Genomic DNA, 23947 nt, shown 5'->3' with positions numbered 1-23947 from the left:
AATTTTCTGAGCTCTTTTTGAGCTTTTCCATGGTCTGAGCCCATTGAGTGGGCTGGGATACAGAAGCCCTGACTTCCGTGTCTTTCCCTGATGGAGAGCACTGCTCTTCCTCATCAGAAAGGAGGGGAAGAGAAACCTGTTCACCAAGAAAGTAACCCTCTATAGTCTTGGGTTTTTTCCCTTTTCTGGGCATTTTCCCAGCCAGTGACTTGACCTCTGAATATTCTCCTCACACCCACCTTGCCTTCGGATCCTCCCAGCCAGAGCTTGGGGTCTGAGACTCAAATGCTGCTTCCCAGCCTCAGGGCTTCGGGCAGGGGCAGGGCTGCTATTCAGTGTGAGATCAAGTTTAGGTGCTCGGGTGGGGGCAGGGCCGCCTCACAGGCTCAGTTCCCTCAGGGGGTTTATGCAGAGACCTTCAACAATGGATTCAGGCTCCTTCCTGCTTGGGGAGCCCTGGTCTGCTCTCACCTCCACTGGTGCCTCCCGAGGGGGCCTGAGTCATGGGGGCTCCCCACTCCCCTCTCGACCCGCCGAAGAGACCCTTGTCACCTGTGGGTGGAGGGACCCGCGTGGCTGCTGGAGGTTCTGTCCCTGAAGCCTGCTCGGATCTGCTCCTCTCAGCGCTGGGCGGCCAACGCAGGGCTGGGCTCTGCTCCATGTCCGCAGCGTGAAGAACCTTTTGCAAGAGGTTTTCAGGCTCTCTGGAACAGAAATCTTGTCCGCTCCGCTGTTCTGTGGCTTCTCCTGCTCCTGAATTTATTGGCAGCTTTTTTCTACAGATATTTCATGGGCTGTGGGTTCGGAGCTAGCGTATTTGTGTGTTTCTACTCCACCATCTTGGCTCCGCCCCCCCAGAGTTGTTTTTTGCTTATTCATTCTTCTGGTCTACATTCTGACATGGGTTTGATGTTATCATTGGACTCTAAACACTTCTAGAAGGAAATTCTGGGCTGGTCCTGTTGCTACTTTTTTGGGAATACTGAATGCTGTGTTATTCCAGGCTATTAAGAACAGCTGAGGCTGGAGATTTGCAAGTTTTCAGTGCTCTCAAAGTAATGTGATCCAGGCATATGCGTATAAATATTTAACAACTGGTTCTCTTCTCTAAAATGTACACTTCGTAAGTTTAATATTCACTTTAAAAACATTTCCCCCATTTTCTGAAGACTACACAATCAACAATACAGTTAATTCTTTATTTGTAGTATTTGCCTGTTTCTGAAGAGTAAATGCTCACATTTAAAGTTATTTAACAATAGGCTCTCCAGGTTGACCTAGCTCCAGCACTCTCCTGGATCTAGAGCAAAGTTGTATCAAGCCAACCCATCCCACGCCACTCTGAGTTCTGCACATTCCTGAGTGTGGTTTGGGTCTAAGGAACAGTAGACTGATGCTAGATTTAGTCTCATCTAGCTGGAACACTCTACTAATTCAGTGACAAAACTTTCGGCTCCCTTTTGGTCTGGGATTGCTACTCTAGTTAATACTCTGCAGTCTTCAGATTTGGCTAGAAGCCAGGAGTTAAGATTCAGCTCTCCTCCCACAGTGTGTCATGTGGTTGCTGCTTAATTTTTGAACTTGTTCCTTTCTCAGTATACTAACTAAGGCCCGGACCTTAATTGATCCCTATCCCAGAATGCCATTTCTGGGCTCACATCCTGTCCCGAGTCTGCCCTGGATCTATGACTCAGAATAGGGTAGTGGGTGATAAAATTGCTAGTTGCTGTACAAAGTTGCAGTGCCCTAGTATTGGTCTTGAACTGCTTCTTGATGACCTTTTTCTGCACTGGAGTGCTCTATGGGGCATGTTCTTTTCTCCTTCCCTCTCCTTCCCTTGGGTTTGCAAACCTCTTTTGTTTCCCTATGCCAATCTAAGCTGGAAAAATAATTATGATTTTTCTCCCTTCAATTGCTCTATTGGGGTTTGTTCTGGTGATTTCTAGATGTTTAGAGGTCGTCTCCCCCTTCTCCACCAGGAATTTACTGTTCTTCCTGTGATTCCATTATCCACTCTGGTATTTCTTGTATAATCTCATGTGGAGAGAGTTTTAGTTATTGCTAGAATATTCCTATCAATACCACTGTGGTATAAGAAATGATAAGCAGGCAGATATCAGAAGATCCTGGAAAGACTAACACAAACTGATACAAAGTGAAATGAGCAGAACTAGGAGAACACTGTACACAGTAACAGCAACATTGTGCAATGATCATCTATAACTGATTTAGCTCTTCTCAGCAATATAATGACCCAAGACAATTCCAAAAGCCTTGTGATAGAAAATGCTAAGAAAAGATGGAGTCTGAATGCAGATCAAAGCATATTGTTTCCATTTTTTCATGTTTTTTTTCCTTTTGCAAATCGTAATTGCTTTGTAAACTATTTCTTCTTTCACATGTCTAATATGGACATAGGTTTTACATAATTGCACATATATAATAACCTATATCAAATTGCTTACCATCTTACAGAGGAAGGAGAGTTAAGGAGGGAGAAAATTTTGAACTCAGAATTTTATTTTAAAAAAATCAAGGTTAAAAATTGTCTTTACATGTAATTGGAAAAAAAATAAAATACTATTTTAAAAAGAGTATTACTGTCCTTAAGAACAACCTCGTTGCACTTTTTAAAAACCTTATAGTACTTCATTGTATTATGAAGTCCTTGCTTATTTGTTTAGTCACTTGATTTTTGTCAAGTTTTTCTTTTAAAAATATCTTCTTCCCCACTCCCCTTCAATTTTCTTTTATTAGGTGCATATCTTGCTGTTTTGATGTGATGGTAGGGAACTGGTCTTAGATGTGAACACTTATGTCTTTATCTTGCTGGAATTCTACCTTATTTTTAAGCCGAATATACTTCCTAAAGAGATGAAATGCTTTGAAAACTAAGAGCTCAGGAGAAGTGCCAGTTACTGGCATGAATGTAGGCAACAAGATTATCTTTTCCACATTCAGTTCAATTTCTTATTAGTGTCATATTCCTAAACTTCTATATTTTTTTACTCTTATACTGACATTCTATTATGAACATTATGTAAAATAAGAATTAGTATCATTCCCCTCTTCACTAAAATTTTCATGTTTTCCAGTTGTTCTAGGAATAATTTCTAAGATTTGGAAAATGTGAATTAACAAATTACTGGAGTATTCCCATATGAACTCAATCTAGTAGCAAATAATGTTTTCCCTAATTAAAAAAAGTTAGGGTTACACAAATCTCATGATGTATGTAATTCACATTATATAATGGGAAAGACTTTCAGATTATAATATAATTATTCACTGATGTAGGGATTTTCCTCTTCTTAACATCCCACTATAGTGGAGGAGTGTTATGTTTAGAATGGAGGAATGTAATTAGCAGTAGTTTATAATAGGCATATCATTAATAAACACTGTAATAGGGAGGTCGCAAGGAAAATTTATGATACATACTTGGGACTCAGAAATTTCAACATCTAATTCTTAATCTGCTTTAATTATGAAAAACAATTTTTTAGACCTTTGATTTTCTTCTGAAAACTGTTGCCTGCTGATCATAAAGCTTACAGCTTCATTGGAAAGATGTTCCTTAATCAATAAGCATTTATTAGGTTTTACTATTGTGCTATGCATTATGCTAAGCACTTGGGATATAAGTCCACAATGGTACAATCTCTATTCATAAGAAGCATACATCTTAATTTAATGAATAATTTTTCTTTTGCTTTGAATTTTTAAGGAGCCAAATTTCTTCTCCATGGTTCTAAGGTTACAAAGATAAGAGAGTATGAACTAGGTTAAAGTTAGAATGTGTCATTTCCAAAGAATGCAAAAACTCTTTGTGGAAAAGAGAATTTGCCAAAATTTCTTTACCGAGCCTTAAATAATCATATCAGAAGAGAAAGTACGAGTGCAGGATTTCTACTGAGTAGCTTGATAGCTAAATGACAAGTTCATGAAGTTCAACAATGGATTTATTCTTGACAGTTTATAATCACCATGTTTTTTGCTAGTCTTTCTTACTACTTTATTTAGATAAGGAAATTCAGACCTTTACTATATGGCTACAAAATTTACTATAAAATTTCCTTTGATTTCTGTTGCTGAGTGAATTATAGCGCACTTTCTCAACCTCTGAAAGCAGGTATTGCCTTCTATAACTATCATTGAAGAGAACGGTTATAGCTGCATGGTTATTATTAGACTGCAGGTGCAAGGTAAATGTATCAAAAGATCCTAGAATGGGATACAAGAAAGGACTCTTAGAGGTTTCCTTAGTGCAAAAAACTGCTTGGTAGATGAACCCTATTTACATAGTAGTATGTGTTATCCTTATGAATATCCTTATGAAACAAATATCTGTACAATTAGAAGAATGCATAGGTTGTATTCTCTCTGCCTCCTAAAACAGAGATTAATCTTGTGCTTTAAAGTTAAAATACGAACATCTCTAAAACATATGCAGACGCTGGAAAATGTACATACCACTTCAGCCCTACTAACATCATATCAAGTTATATAATCCAAAGGAGTTATAGGGAAGGAGAAAAAGATTTTAAGCTTTCAACATTCATTTCCACAAAATTTTGAGTTCCAAATTTTCTCCCCATCTCTCCCATTCCTTCCACCCCATAACACCTTGCATTCTGATTGCCCCTTCCACCAATGTGCCCTCCCTTCTAACACCCCTACCTTCCCTTATCCCCATCTTCTCTCTTGTCCTGTAGGGCAAGATAAATTTCTATACCCCTTTACCTGTATTTTTTATTTCCCATTTGTATGTAAAAACAATTCTCAACATTTGTTCCTAAAACTTTTGAGTTCCAACTTCTCTTCCTTCCTCCCTCCCCACCCATTGCCACCGAGAAGGCAAGCAATTCAATATAGGCTGTATTTGTGTAGCTTTGCAAATGACTTCCATGATAGTCATGTTGTATAAGACTATTTTCTTCCATCTTACCCTGCCCATTTCTTCTATTCTCTCTTTTGACCTTGTCCCTCCCCAAGAGTGTTGACTTCTAATTGCTCTCTTCTCCCATTATCCCGCCCCACCCTGCTTATCACCTTCTCTACTTTCCTGTAGCGTAAGATAGGTTTTCATATCAAATTGAGTGTGTATGGTGTTCCTTCCTTTAGTCGAATGTGATGAGAGTAAACTTCATGTTTTTCTCTCACCTCCCCTCTTTTCCCTCCACTAATAAGTTTTTCTTGCCTCTTTTATGAGATAATTTGCTGCATTCCATTTCTCCCTTTCTCCTCCCAATCTATTCCTCTCTCACCCCTTGTTTTATTTTTTTAGATATGATCCCTTCCTATTCAACTCACCCTGTGCTGTGTGTGTGTAATCCCTCCAACCACCCAGATACTGAGAAAAGTTTAAAGAGTTACAAATATTGTCTTTCCCTGTAGGACTGTAAATAGTTCAACTTTAGTAAGTCCCTTATGACTTCTCTTTGCTGTTTACCTTTTCATGCTTCTCTTCATTCTTGTGTTTGAAAGTCAAATTTTCTTCTCAGCTTTGGTCTTTTCATCAAGAATGCTTGAAAGTCCTCTATTTCATCGAATGACTATTTCCCCCCCCTAAGTATTATACTCAGTTTTGCTGGGTGGGTGAATCATGGTTTTAATCCCAGTTCCTTTGACTTCTGGAATATTGTATTCCAAGCCCTTTGATCCCTTAATGTAGAAGCTGTCAGATCTTGTGTCATCCGGATTATATTTCCCCACAATACTCGAATTGTTTCTTTCTAGCTGCTTGTAATATTTTCTCCTTCACCTGGGAACTCTGGAATTTGGCCACAATGTTCCTAGGAGTTTCTCTTTTTGGGTCTCTTTCAGGAGGTGATTGGTGGATTCTTTCAATATTTATTTTGCCCTCTGATTCTAGAATACAGGGCAGGAAAAAATTTTTAATAACTGCTTAAGAGTCAGAAATAGAGAATAAAAATGACTGATTTCCTGGAAATTTACAAAAATGTATCAATTAAGTATTTATTACTTATGTTTAACCAGGGGTTCTGTATCTGGGGCCCATACACTTGTTTTTCTAATATCTTCATAAGTATATTTTAAAAAATGGCTTTGGTAATCATACTTTTTTTTTTCTTTTTCTTTACTGAGAAGGATACGTATGTTTCATCAGACTGCCAAAGGGATCTACCAAACAATAAATGTTAAGAATACCAGTTAGATGTTCTTTACACCACAGAATCTTATCTTTATCCTCTCACCTCTCCAAAAAGCCTTCTACCCAAACCCCAAACATAACATAGTTCTTTTCCTCTGGGAATTTACAGCCTAATGACAAGGGTTTTAAAGTCCCATATGAATGATGGTAGATATGGTTCCAAATGCCTTAAACTGTAATCACAAAATATGGTAGATACAAGAAAGGTATTTATGGGGTATTCAAGAAATTTCAATGAAGACAGTGATGTATTTTTAAGAGGATTTAAGTCATTAAAAAAAGCATCTCAATTCTACAGTTACTGATTTTTCTATTCTGCAAAGTTTTATTAAGCAACAGCTGGACAACTCTTACAACTCCAAATCATTAAGGAAAAAAAATAGGGCAATTGATCCATCTCAATAATAAAGACAGTAAAGAATTTAGACAAACCACATCTTTTAAAATGGAAACCATCAATACGTTCTAGGATACCTCCTTCACAATCTAATACACAAAATACATAAGGAGAGGCAGATTAGGGTGAGTCTTATCACAATGTAATGCAGGGTCTGAACAGCTCTTGGTTCAGGAAGTCAAAGAAAGCAAGGCAGTCAATTGAATTATAATGCTATATAATTATGCCAGAGCACACAGCACAGGTGTACTCTGTTTCCCGAGGGACTGAAAATAGCATGCTGGTCTTGTTTGGTTTGGGACTTATGCACCTTCATAACTGCACACTTAATTTGAAAGAAAAAAGGAAGAAAAGATGAAAACAGTCGTAATAAACTCAGGAATAATGTACAAAGTTACAGTACCAAAGTAATGCATTTATAAACAAATGCAAAGAATATCCCTTTTGGTAAACAATAGTGCCTTTTCAGTCAAATGCATATCCATGCTATTCCACAACACTATATATATTTTTATCTACAACAAACAACAAGATCTTAAAGCCCCACCCCCACACAGAAAGGTACAAGAAAAAAATGGAAAAATATAATTGAAAATGAACACACAAATATAAACATATATGCACATATATATGTATATATTTGGAAAAGGAAAACCTCTAAAGTTTTATAAGCAGAGATATAAACACATAATGGAGACAAGTTATAAACTGTGTGCTATTATGAAATTTTATGAACTCAAATATTATTTGTTATATGAAAAACTTTTTCTTTACAATGAAAAAAATTAACATTATCTTGACTAGTCTTTTAACAAACATTTACACGGCCAAATGAAAAACTTCTTCCAGGTATATATATGATGGTTCATTCTTCAAAGCTGCTGTGTGAGAAAAGAATCCTTTTGCAAGTCAGTGTAACAATGGAGAGAACATTTCAGAAATTCTAGGTCTTCTTGGGACATATACATACATACATAAACATACGCGCATTTGTGTGTGCATACACACACACACACACATTTAATTCCATTCTGTAACACACTATTTCTCAATGGAAATGATGCAAATAAGGAGTAGTAGTTTAAGTGCCTTTCAGGCAGGGAAGCTGACTCCACAAGAAATAACCAGGAGACTCCTGCGTTGTCCTCTTTGGTTCAAGGTTTCTGGAGAATTTTTAGAAAGCAAACCAAATTCCAAATCAATTCTTTCCTAGTGACCAATTGTTTAAAAGGATTACTTTTAAAAAATGAAAAATAGTTGGATTCTATACATACATTCATTAACAGTCCTGGAGAAAGGTATTTCTCTCGATTAACCCTGTATTTCAAATCATTTAAGTAGAACCTTAAACTATACCACTTGAAACAATAAACTCTGTTAGAGGTGGGAGGGAGGGATCTATCCTCTTATTTTTACAAATGAGAAAACTAAGCCCCAGAGAAGTCAAGAGACTTGTCTGAAGGCACACAGCTAGAAAAGAGGTAAAGCCACATCAGAAGCCATTAGAAACTGGCTTACAGTTTAGTGCTCTTTGCATCATATCACAAGACAATGACACAAGTTTTTGCTTACATGTAGTTCAATTAATAATAGCCTAAATCAAGAATTAATCTGGAAAACATTTTGGTTTAAAGTACAATCAAAACTCAGAAAAATGTCTACTTTTGGTTTCAATATCATAGTGACTTACATTTAAGGCATATGTTTGTACACAAAACCTTATTTTTTCTTTTGATGAAGTTAGGGTAAAACAAATTGTAAATTGGTTTCTAGGTCAAATATATATGCACTTTCTTCGGTAAAAAGAGTATATTCTTCATGAAGCTAATTCTTATGAGACTAATACTTTTTTAAATTTAGAGCTCCCATCAGGAATTTTCATATGTGTGTATATGTATAGATTATATGTATGTACACACACATACAAACTTCATAACAACTTAAAGTAATTAGGTCTCTGATGAAAATAATTCTTTTATGAGTAAAAGGCTCACCCTTAATCTAAAAACACTCTAGATACAGCTACTACAGACATAAATTTATGCTTTATTTTGGTACCAGATTATTCTGTCCCCTATACTTCCCAGAGCAGATAAGTTAAGTACTAGCTGGATATTCCTGGATACCTACCCAGACACTGAACTGCAGAGGTTCCAAACGAGGTTGAAGCACTAAAAAAGTGCACAAAGTGATTTGGAGCAGAACCTATTTGTCTTTTGGGGTACTGGTTGAAAATTTGTTAAAAGGCGAATTATCTTTGCTACATAATTTCTATACTCATCTGACATAAAGATTTTGAATACTAATTTCAAAGAATCCCCTTGTGCATTGACCCTCATTTAGAAAGGCTTTTATTACATATTCTATATTTTATCGTTTTATGTCATATTTCAGAAATCAAACAGGGCTTTAAAAAATCTGAAGCAGATTACTTAAAATTCCCTCTCCACTGCTATTCTTATTCTCTCATTTTTCCCCACTCAGAATATACTATCTTTATTTCAAAAGAAAGTTCAACACAAAAGGAAAACATCTAGTTAAGTTACACCATCACAAGGAAATCATAGTCTTAATGTAATATACTCAAAGATATTGTTGTTTTTTAACTGCCTAATTAACAGGATTTTTTTTCCATTAAATTATAAAGTTGCAAATTGTCCAGCAAACACAAAATCTTCCTATACATATTCTGCAATTCTTGCAGCAAAATGTACTGCTACCAAATAATTAGTTACAAGGATGCTTTTTATATAAATAAGAAAGTGGGTATAACTCACCAGTACATAGTAATAAAATAATCCCTAAAAACACTTATTACATTAAGCAAGATAAATAATTTGTCTCTAGGACAATAAGAGAATTTGCATTTAAATTATTTAAAAAACTAGGCTGTAACAATTATTGCACAACTAAAAATAAGCACTGAAAAGCCATTATCAGGCTACAGAAAACTAATGTATAAAAGAATTAGATAATTCTGAACACATTGCTAAATTCTTCCTAGAAGAACTTATCTACCAAAAAACTGGTTTGTAACGTTTAAATATAAAATCTTAAGCTCAGTTTTGGCTGGCAAACAGTAACTTTCATAATGTTTTAAAATCATATCAATGTTTTTTTAGGGCCCGAAGAGAATGCTTATTGACAATGTCTTGCTCTGAGCAATGAATGAGCCAGTTTTTATATCTAATTCTTATGTCTAGATGCTTCTTTGTTATGCTCATAAAACCAAATAAAGAATTTAAAAATAAATGCTTAAATAATGAACATACCTATTTTAACTTCTTATAACATTTTCCACTTGTCTGTTTTCAAACAAAACCCAAATACAGGACCCTAAACTAGTATACAAGTGAAAACTAACATTTTAAATGTTCCTAGGAACACTTTAGCAATATCAAACTTGTGTATTCAGAAAAAAAATCAATTCAGATCTTGGTTTCAGGGCCTAAACACTGCCCAAGAAATCCTTCTTCCACCTGAAGGTAGGAAGAAGGGCAGGATGAAGGCAATACAAAAAGGAGTGCTCTGCCATAGAGAGCCAGCTTAATTTCGAGTTCAAGGAGGAAGGTTCCTTGCTGATGAGCAAAAATGACATTTATAAAAGTGGTCCAAATGGAATGCCTAGATATTCAAAATCATATTTAAAAGAAGCATTTGTGATGGACCTCTTTGTACTGCACACAGCCATCATTCTGTCCTCCTTTCATTTAAGAAGCTTTCATTCAAGTGAATGTACATATAAACCCGGGGTGGGCGTAATAGCTTTCTTAACAGCAGCAAAAACCAGTGGAATAGAAATCCATTGAAAAAAGTTTAAGCAAGTTGTTGACAGTAATTCCTAAGGCCCCCCAACTGTTACTGATTTTTGTAAAGGCTTTATTCCTCTGCAAAATACTCTGTACTATTAAATAAGTAACTTTACTCATGGGGAACAACAGGACAACTTTCAAAACTTGATGAAACCACTATCTTTCACTACCCTGCTTAATATGCCTTTATAAATAAATGAGTTACAATGTCCATTCTAATGGAAAATTACTTCAAGGGTTTTAGAATTTTTATGTAGCAGAGAATAGTACAGCATATTTTCAAAGGAAAAATTAGGAAAATTTTTCTCTTTAAGAAAGAGAGAGCAGTGAAGAGACATGTATCTGGAAGATAAGAGAAAATAGAAAACATACAGTAACCTCCTCTATGTAGCCCTGTCCCAACTTACAGGAGGACTGGAGTTGGTTCTCAGCAGGAGTTACACACCACTGGTTTGAGAAAAATCAGTCTTCCCACTACAGAATCACAGGGTTGGAAGGAAGCTCAGTAGTTATCGAATCTAACCCCTAACAACCCAAAGTATTCCCAGTATAACACACCCAACGAGTGGTCATCTGACTAGATCTCTCTAATTTCAGCCTCCTCACCTCCTTTCAGTCAATCATGCCAAACAACTGTCATTGCTGTTAGGAAAAGAAACTCTCACATATCATGCACCTCCTAAAATCACTCATCTTAAACATTAAGCACTCAAAGAGGAGTGTAGTCCTTCAACTCGGTCTACACTGAGACATGCTAGGCCTCTCATTTACATGTACACACAATACTGGAAAATTGCAGTCCATTTCTCCCTCACGTTTCATCATAGAGAAAATCATACTTATCCCAGGTGATACCACCTTTCAGAAGCAGATTTCTCTCACATAGTGTGTTGCTAAAATGCCTATTGGTATACAATTATTCTCTCTGTAGTAACAACCTAGAATTTAGAAATTACAGTTTGTTCCATCCACCCTAAAAAAGATGCCTGCAATACTCAGCTACCAATGAATAAACTGAATTTTCAAGTATTTTTCTGTCTGAAATTTTTTTGCATTGCTTTTACACCACTGTCAATGTTGGGATAGTAATAAAAGGTGATATAATGAGGGAATGAAAAATAATATGTATGTTCCATGTTTTTAAAAGAAAAACGTGATATAAGGCAGTCCATCCAAAAGGACAGTTGTCCTGTTCTCCCCCCACCCCACATCATGGCCCTCCCCCCCTTCCCCCACTAGCTTTACATCAGCAAACACAATAGAACCATTACCACAAGCCAAAGCTACACTTCCCAACATAACAACGAATGGTTCCAGCCCTTTGCTCTGAAACACCAGCACTATATTTTGCTTTTGTAAAAAAAAAAAAAAAAAAAAAAGATAAAGGATACTAAAAACCCAAATAAACAATAACAATTACAGTTCAGTGGCCTCTCTGGGGGGCCTGATAACATTTTTCCAGTTTGCTGTCCATACAGGCACCTCTGTTACACCCAACATTGGGTCTGCCAGCATTTTCTGGATTGGACTTCTTTAAAAAGGTTTCTTTGTGTTTCTTTCTCCTTTGAGTCATTTTTTTCCTTCACTTGAGGCGCTGAGTCACATTAGCCAGAGCAACTGCAAATGCCTGGACAGCAGAAAAGGGGTATTGAAAGTCCAAAATGTAAGCATTGCCATCAATCCTTCCAAATTGCATTACCTATAATAGGGCAATAGCAAGAAAGAAAATAAGGAAAACAGTTAAAATTGCAACACAAAAGAATTTTTAAAATTAAATTCAAACCTAAAGTGCACTAATTATGTGATCTATGAAAAAAAACTGAGTTCTTGTCTTAAGAGTGCTTCTCCAGTTCTCCCAAACACCAAAACTTCCTGAAGCTTGACATATTCAGTAGTTTGTCCTTGTGAGAAATTGAAGATGAAAATTTACATAACAATCACTTTTCACAGTCCTTGGAAGGTCTCAATTTCATGCTACTGTGATAATTGCTGGAATGACAATGAGTGCACATCATTATTTAGAAAATAATTATTTTTTTTCTTTTGAACGACGGACTGGTAACTATGAATAAAAGATTATTGTTTTGGTATATGAGCTTATCCCTGAAAATGGAAGAAAGAATCACAAATTTAGAGCAGGAAGGGACCTTTAGAAGTTATCTACCAATCCTGCCACAATCTCTCTGCTGACTTCTAATCTTGAATCTCCAACTGCCTTTCAGACATCAAAAGCTGGATATCCAGTAGACATATTAAACTCAACACATCCAAAACTGAGCTAAGTATTTTTCCCTTTAAATTCTCCACCTTGCTCACCCCACACAAATATTCCCCATTACAGTAGAGGACATCACCATCCTCCCCTTTCCTCAGATTCACAATCTAGGAGTAATCCTGGACTCCTCACTACCTTTCACTCTCTATCCATTCTATTACCAAAGTCTGTCATTTTCACCTTTGTATCACCTCTCAGATTTATGCCCTTCTGTCCTCTTACATTGCTACCTCTTAACACCTCACATCTGAACTGCTGCAACAGCCTGTCAGCCCCTCTACTCAATAAACTTCCAGAGGCTCCCTAGAGGCTCTGGGATCAAATACAAAATCTGCTGGCATTCAAAGCCGTTCCCTCCTATCTTTCCAGTCTTCTTACACCTTATTCTCTAACATGTACTCTTTGATCCAGTGACACTGGCTTCCTTGCTCTTTCATGAATGAGACACTCCATCTCTCAGCTCTCATCATTTTTACTGTGTTCCGCATTCCCAGATGTGGAACTCCCAAATTTTGATATAAGTATCTCATTTATAATAAACTGGCATGTCTAGTCCCTCTTCCTCATCTCTACCTAATCACTCCCCTACTTCCTTTAAGTTCCTACCAAAATCCCATCTTATAGAGGAAGCCGTTTCTTATTCCCCCTTTATTCTAGGGCCTTCTCTCTGTTAATGATTTCCTCCTTATCCTGTATGCAGCTTGTTTGTACTTATTTGTTTGTTTGCTGTCTCCCCCATTAGACTGTGAGCTCCTGGAGGCCTCTTTTTATGCCTTTACGGTTTAGCACCGTGCCTGGCACATAGGAAGTAATTAAGAAATGGTGACTGACTGAATGACCTAGTCCAACTCCCTTCCTTTTACAGATGAGGAAAATGAGATTTATGGAGCTTAAATGACTCCCCCATGGTCAAATATATGCTGAATAGGACACTTTACTAGCTCCTAATGATTATAGATTAATCAATTACAATATGATCTCACAACAGGTAGTCACAACTTCACAAAACTTACATGAAAACTAAGTTTATTACAAGAGAAATGACCATGCATGTGGACATCAAAGTGTTTCTAATTCATATAGAAGTCTGCATATTTATGACAGTAAGACAAAGGAAGGGGAAGATATCAGAATCTCCACGTAAAGGGGCATGGCATAGGAAAGGAAAGGTGCAGGAAAGGTGGGGAACATCCAAATTCCATCTGAAGGGGAGAACAAAGGCAAGACACAAAGACAATAAAGATATCATGGTCTCCTTATCCATAAGGGCCCAGCTGCACAAGCCTAGTCCAGACTGTCTGGCACCTGTCATGACTCCCAGTGTCACACAGGCAGTCTAGCTTATGTCAGCTGAGAGAAGAGATTGGTCCTTGACACATCTGGGGCCTCCTGCATGCTCTGGGTCTGGTGTTTCTGGAAAATATGACAACTCAAAAAGACAAGTTCAGGGGACCCCTTAACATGTTCGACCAAAGATATTTTTATCGCAACTCTTTTATAGAGACTATGTAAAAAAAGTTACTTAGGGGAAGATATGAATTAAGCCAAAATTTGAAGTGGATTAACTGAAGTGAGATGAAAAATCATTGAAAAGTGCAATCTAGCAATTAAGTAACAGCTAGTGCTAATTAGTAGCAATTAGAGCTTTTTCCCCTCTAAGTCTGAACAGAAAACAATAATATGATCCAGTTATGTGTAGAAACTCTCTCTCTCTCTCTCATCTTCTTACTCTCCCTACCTAGGAGAATTTCTTGGTACTTCTGAGAAACTTGCAAGCTAAATAAACCAGCATACAGAATCATAGGATTTAGAGCAAGGAGAAAACTTAGTGATCACCTTGGTAAGTGTATTTTAGAGATCAGGAAATAAAAGTCCAGAGAAGGAAGGTGATTTTTCCTAGTCACACAGGCCACAACTGAGTTAGTTGAGATCTGAACACCTGTCCTCTGAACTTCACTAATATTCATTAACCATATTTCCACTGTTTCCTCCTTAATATTGGAGACAATTTCATAAGCTAGTTTTGCCTCTACTGTGTATAGTTAATCTTCCTTTAAAAGATGACTCCCAGTCACTTAAGGAACAAATGCTTGCTGTGCGAATTTCATGGGACACCCTTTGTGAAAAACTGTCCCTTGAAATCCAATATCCTTTCAACTCAATTTTTAAAAATAATGCTAAAATACAGGGTGATTTTTATCTTATTCAATCTTTAACAGGAGTCTTACTAGCAAAAACACGGCTCAACAAGAGGGAATTTGGTAATTAATCCTCAAGGAACTGAAAAGGCTTCAGAACCTTGAAATGGACTATCACTTGAAAAGAAAGTTCTTTTAACAAAGCTCATCCTATTCCTAACCTACAAAGTCAAGCTAAAAACTCCCAAATTTTGATATAAGTATCTCATTTATAATAAACTGGCATGTCTAGTCCCTCTTCAAACTCAGAAGTGCAAAGCAGGACAGAAATGAAAGCTGAATGGGGGAAAAAAAGGCAGCTCAGATTTTTCAGAATCTCAAAATACATTTATTTCTAATGATGGTTTGACAGGCTTTCAGTTTTGCTCATTGGTCTACCCTTGAAAAATTTTCTACTCTGAATCATGCAATATTCAAAGAAGCATTAGTCTATCAGTTCTGCAAAAGTTTTTAACATAATTTCCTACAAAGAAAAAAAAAATTAAAAGCAAAATTTTTTTAATCTAAAATATAAAGTTTAATTGGATAAAGAAGTTGTAGCAAGGTAGAAAAATATTTTGTAACAAGGCTTAACATACAGATTCATGAATGTATCTTGAAGTAAAAATCTCACTGCCTTTAATAGAATTCACAGACCATCTGAGTTTGACCACATTTACTCAAAGTCAGCATGTAAAAGGAACTCTGCCAGACCAAAGATAATTATTCAGACAGCTATCAAATTGCTTATATTGACAGTCTCCTTTGGGCCCTATTTAATTAATGGTTCAGCTACTGGAATGCAGAACAAAATTCTTGGGGTTTGCTTTTGTAGAAAGTTTCATGAGATGTCAGTATTACTAAAGATAATGAACACATTGAAGCCTTTTCATTGCTCTGACAGGAAAGGTGTAAAAATATGTACTGTCTGAATTCTCTCATTACTATATACTTTGTTTGAATCATTCATTTGTAATATTAGCTGTTAATCCTCTGTACAAAAAGAATTTCTTTTTTTAAAGAAGTAAAACATTTCTGTTTTAAAATGAGTCCAAGCTAAGTGTGGTGGCAGATGCCTGTGATCTCTGCTACTATGTAGGCTGAGACTGGTGGATTACTGGAGCTTGGGGGTTCTGAGTTGCAGCAGAGGTTAAGGTTGAATGGATGTCCACACTAAGTTGTACACTAACATAGGGGACCTCTGGAAATAGGGGGCCACTTGGTTGACTAAGGAGAGAGGAAATGGCCTACATCAGAAATGGAACAGATCAAAGCTTCTGTACCAATCAACGGTGGAATAGGCTCCATGACTGGCTGCTGCATTTCTAGATTAGGAAAAATAGTGATGGGGAGAAAGGATGGAAGGAAGGAGGAAAAGGAAGGAAGGAATGAAGGAATAAAGAAGGGAGGAAAGGAGAGAAAAAGGAAAGAAGGAGGGAGGACAAATCTCTTGATTGAGAAGTGATGAGGTACAGAATGAGACATACATTTTTTGGACATGGCCAATGTGGGAATTTCTTTTCCTTAACTATATACTTAGGGGTTACAGGGATTTGTTCCTTTTCTTTTTAACAGATGATGGGAGAAAGGAGAGAAAATAATTTTTTGATAATTGAAAAAAGAAAGTAATTTTAAAAAAGGAAGTGAGGCCAAAAGGGTGAAATAGGATTTCTGGGACTGCATGTGGTTTTTCAAAATAAATTACTATCACTTTTAAAGCAGTCTTACCTGTCTCCCTTCCAACTCAATCTGGAAGTTTTTTGCAGATTCTTGGGTCACCCGCCCTCCGAAGTCCAGCTGGTACACTTGTGTTGCCTCATTCCACAAAGGCTGCTTGTTAGCCATCACATACACAAATCCCTGACTCCCCAACCTCCCATCCTCCTTTTCATTAGCTTTCCGGCACTTGAATTCCTCCAGCTCACTGGCTGTCCTCAGACTCCTTTTGGTTTTCCACCCCTTTTTGCTGCCTTGGCTCTGGTTCATCAGCTCATCCCCACTGATAAACAGTTCTGGCTCACTCTCAGAGCTATCCTGAAATTCATTTGTCTTATTGAGCTTCTTTGACTTCAGCTGGTCCTTCTGGCTCTTCACTTTCTTTTTCTCCCTCCCAAGTCGGGGGCTGGAGATGAGAGAGTTGAAGTCACTCAGAGTCCTTGCCTCCTTCTTGCCCTTGCCCTCTGTAATGGCCTGGACGTTCCCTTCTTCAGCACGGCTGTCCAGGTGCTTACGGTTCTTCTTCCCAAATTTATCTGTCCTCTGTGGGATAGGACTTTCTGTCAAGGAGAGGACTTCCTGGAAATTGTCTACAGTCTCCACCATCACTTCTGTACCCAGGTGGCCTTGGTGCTCAGCTGGTGGTGGGGACATGATGGGTTTTTCCACAACCAAGTGTGACTTGGGAGGAAGAGTGCCCTGGGAGTTCTGCACAGGTGGGCACGCACTGTAAGAATTCCAAGGATGCAAGGCAATGGGTGGCAGCTGTAAACTAGAACATGTGCTGCTTCCTGGATACATGGGTGGCAAAGGGCAATAGGAAAGGTTGGATGAGTACCCTGGCTGAAGTACTACAGTGGGCTCCTGTTGTGCAAATTGTGTTGGGGACAGGGCTTCTTTAGGGGAGCAGGGAGCCTGCATTCCCTGCAGAGGGGGATTATTATAGTTTCCTGGAAAAGGTACTCCCATCCCATAGCCTGTCTGGAAAGTGGCAGTAGGGCTGGTTGGAGACTTGGGGGAAACAAAGGGCACTCGGGACACATCTAGGTGCTGGGCCTGACCAATCATCAGAGGTGGTGGTTTCAGCGGGTTGGGCACTGAACTCTGTGCTGTCCTTTCCTGAGGAACCCAAATATCTTCTCCCAACATAGGGTCCCACTGGTAAGGTGGTGGCCGTTTCACTCCCAAAGTTGCATCAGCTAGTGCTGCATGTCTAATAGACTTTTCCACCTGACAGTGCTGGGATAGGGCCTCATCCTCTGTGAAGGCAGAGTTGACATAGTCTGTCCGATCACGAGAGTTGTCAGGTGGGCTCAATAGATTGTATGAAGACTGGGAGGTCAAGGGTGAAGTGCTGACAGAGTGCGCTATGACTGAGCTGTGCTGGGAGCTGCCCACTGAGCTCAGATCAGGACGCATGCCACCACCAAGGCTGGATGTGCCACTGCTGGCACCAGCACCACCCACACTCCCCCCACTACTATTTGTACCACTTCCACTGCCACTGCATTGGCTACAGGTGTACAGAGCAGCAGGTGGCCTTGGCTGGTACTGAGCAGTTACCACACTACTCTTAGACTTCGGTGGGTGCTGTAAGGTGGCCCGCTGACTATCTCCCAGTTGAGTCATCTTCTGAGCTACCTCTCGGTTGTTCCTGCGAAGCGTTGCATGGATAAGGCTGCTATCTAATCTCTGGGAAGCTCCTCGCCCCTGTGCCAGTTGGCTAGCAATTTCTGGATAAGGAGGTGGGTCCCCGGATGGGATGGAGTAGCGGGGGACAGTTAACCGGTTGAGAGTTGCACTGGAACAGGGCTGTGGGGTCTTCTTTTGAGTGGCCGTGATCCTCAAGGTGGCTGAGCTTCCAGGACCCGGAAGGGTATAAGTGTTCTGAGCACACAGCATCCGAGTCCGAGGTCGACACACTTCCTCCACATTACCACTGCTGTCAAAGGTGGTGATCCTCTCATAGCCAAGAGGGGTTTGGTAATGTCCTGAAGAGGGGAAAAGAGAGAAGTCTCCCTTTTTCAGACAAACATCCACGGGGGGCTGAGGTGGAGGCAGTGGTGGGGGAGGGGCTGCAGTGGTGGGAGCAGCTGGGATAGTTCCTGGGTAAGGAGGTGGTGGGTTCAATTTATTCATCTGGATCTCTTGGGTAGTGGCAAAGACCACAGCATCCCCTTCTGCTGCCAGCTGCTGTACTGGCCTCAGGGCCTTTGTTGCCTTCTGGAGGTGCTCATGTTCTCTGTCTCCGTGATCCCCCATAGACAGTGGGATTGCCCCCTGTGGAGGCAGAGACAGCTGAGGAGGTGCCTGAATCATTCGTCCCATTTCTACTCCTCCAAAAATCACCTGTCCTGGACTGGAATACCTATTGGGGACTGGGTATTGGATGGTGCTATCACTGGCATGGTCAGCCCCTCCAACAGATGATGTTTGATTGGTTAGGATATCCAACTGCACGTTCTGATTTGCAAGCAGGGACTGCACCAGCCCAATGCTCTGTGTGGGGGACATAGCTTGTGCTGAGCTGTGAATAGGAGCAATGGGGATGTTCACGGTGCAAGGGGGATTATTCTCAGGTACTCCAGATGCTCCAGTAACTATAAGAAAGGGAAAAAAAAGCAGCTTATAAAACAGTGACAAGAAATTGAGTCAGAATAAGAATTACATGTTTGAATCTGGAACTAAGATCTTTTCCTCAAGTTACATAAAGTCATCATGACTTGATACTTGGGTTCTTAAGGCAGGAGGAACTCTCAGTGAGTGGCAGCCCCATTTTTCTGTGTTAGAATGGCCATAATGCTTTTTTAGTATGTGATGCTACTGACTTCAGCAACACTCACAGCTTTCTGATTTCCCATTTCTGTGAGGTATTAGGGGATATAAGAAAACTAGCTTCTTTGCAACTATGAGCCCCTTAGTAAGGGGGTGTTATGTGCAAGCTCTACACAAGGAGGACATTAATTTCATGGATGTACCTTCTCATTCTATGACTCCTCTGAAAAAAGAAGCATGGAAGTTGGTCTTGTTAGCTAAAAAAAAACTTTGCTGTTTCAGGGAAAAGAGAACTGGGGCCAGTAGGGGAAGGCAATATGCCATAGGAAGGATGAATAATAGGTGAAAAGGGGGAAGAAAATATGATTTCTATAGGGTCTACTATGTGTCAGACACTGTGCTAAGCACTTTACAATGATCTCATTTAATCCTCATAATAACCCTTGGGAAGTGGGTGCTAATATTATCCCCATTTTACAGTTGAGGCAAACTAAGGTTAAGTGAATTGCTCAGGGTCACGTAGCTACTAAGTGCTATCTTAATCAGTTTTGGGGAAGACCAAATTAGATAAGGTCTATTTTATCTTCCCAGATGGAACGTAAACTCCTTTTGAACAGAGATTGTTCTGTTTTTATTTCTGGATCCTCACTTATCATCAAGTCTAGCACATAGGAGGGGTTTAATAAATGTTTGCTGACTGACTGGTGTGAAAAGTACTGGGCAGCTCTGAAGTGCTAGCAAATAGAAGCTATTTCTAGCCACAAGTTACTTTCATATGAAAGTCTGTTATTAGTTACACAAACAAAAGACTGTGGAACATGAAGGCAATCTTGTCTCAAGGCAGGGGAGCGAGTGCGTCCAGCACAGAGGTGAGCACAACTTCACTTCTGCCTGATGGTAGCTGAAACAAGTGTCTGGAGTTTTGAAGTATAACCTAGGTTCAGAATGATGTTTATCCCCTTCCTGCTGTATTTCACATAAGACAAAAAGAATCTGGATATGTATACATTCTTCTGGAGCAAAGAACCTTTTTATAAACTCTGTCAGTTCAGATTTTAGGCAATTCTGTACACATACCAACATAAAGAATCATTTCTATTTTTATCTTTGCTCTCTGTCAATGTTTAATTTTAAAGAATTTTAATTTTTAAATAAAATGTGAAAAAATTTAAAAGAATAAGAATAGCATTTTGTATGGCTAAGCACATTCTAAGAACTGCATCTTCAATTATATGATGTCAACAAGAAAAATGGGTTTCCTGTAATAAGTGAAGTTATTACTTGATCTTTTCAAGCATCTGACTACATCAGGAAATAACATCTAACATTTCACAATGGAACAGATGCCCATAACTTACCCAAATGGAAAGCAAACAAGATAGTAGAAAATTAGAGACTGGGTTATGTATATCATGCAGAATGTAAAGATTACTATACCATAAAATCAGCTCCAATCTTATTAGCAGGGAAAGACCTTGAAATAACGATCATCATGTATTTGGAGCTCTGCTGGGTGTTTGGCCTGAAACTTTAGACAAGTAAATCACTCTCCTTCCTAGTCTTCAACTTCCCCAGAGTATGTCTACATGTAAGGGCCCACCTGTGAGTATAGCTCTTTGTGTATTTATGTGTGTGTGTGTATATATACATATGCACAAAATATTTGTATTAGAGTTCATTCAGGAAATGGTAACATAGAAATAATACAGAAATGCAATAAAAAGGACCAATGTAACACCAACATCTGTGCTGGTTGAATAATTCATCTGTTAATTATTCTAGATAAAATCTACAGCTGTAAATACTGCTTTGGCTCAACAGCCAGCACGATGTCTGTGCCTACAATAAAAAACTGAGAGGTTTATATTTCATGATGTAATTCTGTTGCATGAGAATTTCTAAGGACTATATATCATTAAGGACCAACTAAAATTACAGGTAAGGTTCACTTTGTGAGAACTTTCTTCAGCATCTGAGTCCTTTTCACCTTGGAATGTCCAACTTCTCCTGGACAGCACTCTCACCCTGGAACACCCTTCTACCAGGCTAGCTCCCTTTTTCAATAATGAATTCCTCCAGTGGCCTCCATTTTGTGAATGGATCTAGGCTGGCCAACCTCCATTTCCCTCCCCATTCAGCTTCTTACTTTCTAGACTTTGACCCTCTGCCCCCATGAAGATACTTCTCTCCCCCTAGTTTTTAGCTCCTCTCTGTATACTTCCCCTGTCAGAATGCAAGCTCCCTGAGGACAGGGATTCTTTTTCTTTTTCCTTGTATTTGCATGCCTAGTGTTTAGCACAGTACTTGGTACATAAGGCATGTTAATGCCTTATACGATAGGTATGTCCTTATAAACACTGGATAAACTGTATCTTTGCAAATGTAATTATTCAAAATGTATTTGGGAAGCTGTCACTGAAAGGAATAATATAGTGAATCATTTTGCAAAGCAAATAATTATCTGTTTTGATTGTTTTATAAATCTGGATTTGCAGAGATTAATGTTGCTTAAGTGAGATTGCTGTGATTCTGTTATCTCAGTCACGTCTGCCTCTTTGTGACCCTATTTGGGGTTTTCTTGGCAACGATATTGGAGTAGTTTGCCATTTCCTTTTCCAGTTTGTTTTATAGATAAAACTGAGGCAAACAGGGATAAGTGACTTGCCCAGAGTCACAAAACTAGTAAATGAGGTACACTTGTTTAACTGGAAGAGAATTCTTGAATAAAGCTTTAAAACACTGGAGAGAACTACTTCTTCAAGAGACAGTTATGTCTTTTTTCTATTCATATAAAGCTTAAATTGGAAATTAATAAGGCCCCCATAAGTGGATACATGAAACACATTATTTTTAGGAACAAAACTATTATTTCATATTCTGAGAATTCTTGAGTGAATATTTTGCCAATCTGGGACATTTAAATTTACCAAGCTACTTTTCTTCCACGTAGCCAGTAATACTTACCAAATATAAAACCCACAAAATAATAGAGCTGGAAGGACCCTTAGAAGACATCTCTCTAGCCTTTCATTTTATAGATGAAGAAAGTAAGGCCCAGAAAAGTAAAGGGACTTTCTCAAGGTCTCAACTAGCTAGCAGCCAAGATAGGCCTAGAATTCAGATTTCCTGATTCTACCAGACTGCCTCATATTGTAGTTCAATTTAACACAACAAATATTATGCTTATTGGCAACACTGAACTATATTAGGTGTGGAGGGACTGAAGATAAAAACAGAAGTTCCTGCTGCAAAGTAGTTTCTGTTTGATGCTGTGTCACCCCAGCACTAGAAGCTTAGCAGATATTCAATAAACACCCATCAATTTAGTGAATATTAAGGTCAGGGGTCCTCAATCCAAGATTGCCTCCAGAATGAAGCAACAACAAATTAGATTACCAAAACAGATTAATTAAACAAATATAGATTAGTTTAACAAAATTCATACTCATATTTTAATTCCTTGATACTATTTGCTCTTTTTTTGTTGTCAGTGCGATCTCAGAATTGACCACTGCATAATGTACTTTTTTTTGGAAAAAAGGAACCTCTCCATTTTTCCAAATTTTCTCTGTCCTTCCCTTTTGGCTGTATCTTAAGTTCTTCACTTATCTATATGTAATATTTAGGGTAGACATGGTTCTCTGCTAAAGGAGAGGAAAGTTGTTTTGTCTTTTCATCATCATTACACATGGGATAATATGCTTTCTCTTTGGGGAAACTGCAAAACTTCCAGGATCTATAATTCTGCTGTAGGGGGTACTTCTTCCCCTGATGGAGATCACAACCCTATATAAATCTGTGAATGTGACCAAAAAAATTCATCAGCCTGAGGTCAACATTGGGTCAGGCTCTCTCAATTGTGCTAGACTGATCTTTGGACAGTAAGAAACATGTATACCTTGGGGTGGGTACCTGAAGCCTTTTCAGTGCCTGTGCTCCACTGACACTGCTTTTGAGAACCCAAGGTCACCTCCAGATTAAGATAGCACACCCAAGTACGACTTTAGTGGAGGTATAATTGATAACAGTGGTCAGCAGTGGCAAAGGAGGATGATGAGAATGAAAATAATACCTACAACATTAAAAAGCATCACAAAGCCACAACAGCCACAACCTACTGGGAACTGAAGGAAGAAGTATCAAAATACTTCTAAATCTGTGATGCCAGACAAAACTGTTTGGTTTTTAGACTTTGAAATAAAATAATACCAATATTTATTAAAAATTTTTAAAAAATAGTGAGTCTATCTCATCCATGCTGGAAGTACTAGGGTTCATAATAATGCCAAACTTAACATGAACTCGCAACTTCTGAGCCATCAGCTTCACTAGGAAATATAGGCAAGTGCCACTACATCTGGCATCTATTTTTTAAAAATCCCAAACAATAAATTATATAGGGACATGCAGAAAAATACAATTAATTAGGAGTTACTAATACAAAATAAGTAATAATTTAGTGTCTAGACTTAAGTTTTCTGTTATACTAATTATGAAAGAAAAGGCTTCCTAAAAAAAAAACTAAACACCTTAAGAGCCTGTTTTTTACTTTATTTGTATCCTCTGTGTTTAGCATGCTGTCTGGCACATATTAATAAATGCTTGTCTATATTACTTCAA

At 38.4% G+C, this 23947-nt stretch overlaps 1 protein-coding gene across 1 annotated transcript in view; it reads right to left on the bottom strand.

Moving 5' to 3' along the window:
• Positions 1–11743: 11743 nt before the first annotated feature.
• TULP4 (TUB like protein 4) overlaps positions 11744–23947 on the bottom strand; it is a 199172-nt gene continuing 186968 nt past the window's right edge. The window contains exons 13-14 of the mRNA XM_072643805.1: positions 16565–19152; positions 11744–12083 (exon numbers count right to left, since the gene is read on the bottom strand). Coding sequence (XP_072499906.1) covers positions 11967–12083; positions 16565–19152 — 2705 coding nt within the window. The 3' untranslated portion in view covers positions 11744–11966. The remainder of the gene's footprint in view (positions 12084–16564; positions 19153–23947) is intronic.

The sequence above is a fragment of the Notamacropus eugenii genome, chromosome 2 (genome assembly GCF_028372415.1).
Source record: "Notamacropus eugenii isolate mMacEug1 chromosome 2, mMacEug1.pri_v2, whole genome shotgun sequence".
NCBI classification, from domain to species: Eukaryota; Metazoa; Chordata; class Mammalia; order Diprotodontia; family Macropodidae; genus Notamacropus; species Notamacropus eugenii.
This window is presented reverse-complemented; position numbering and strand designations above follow the sequence as displayed.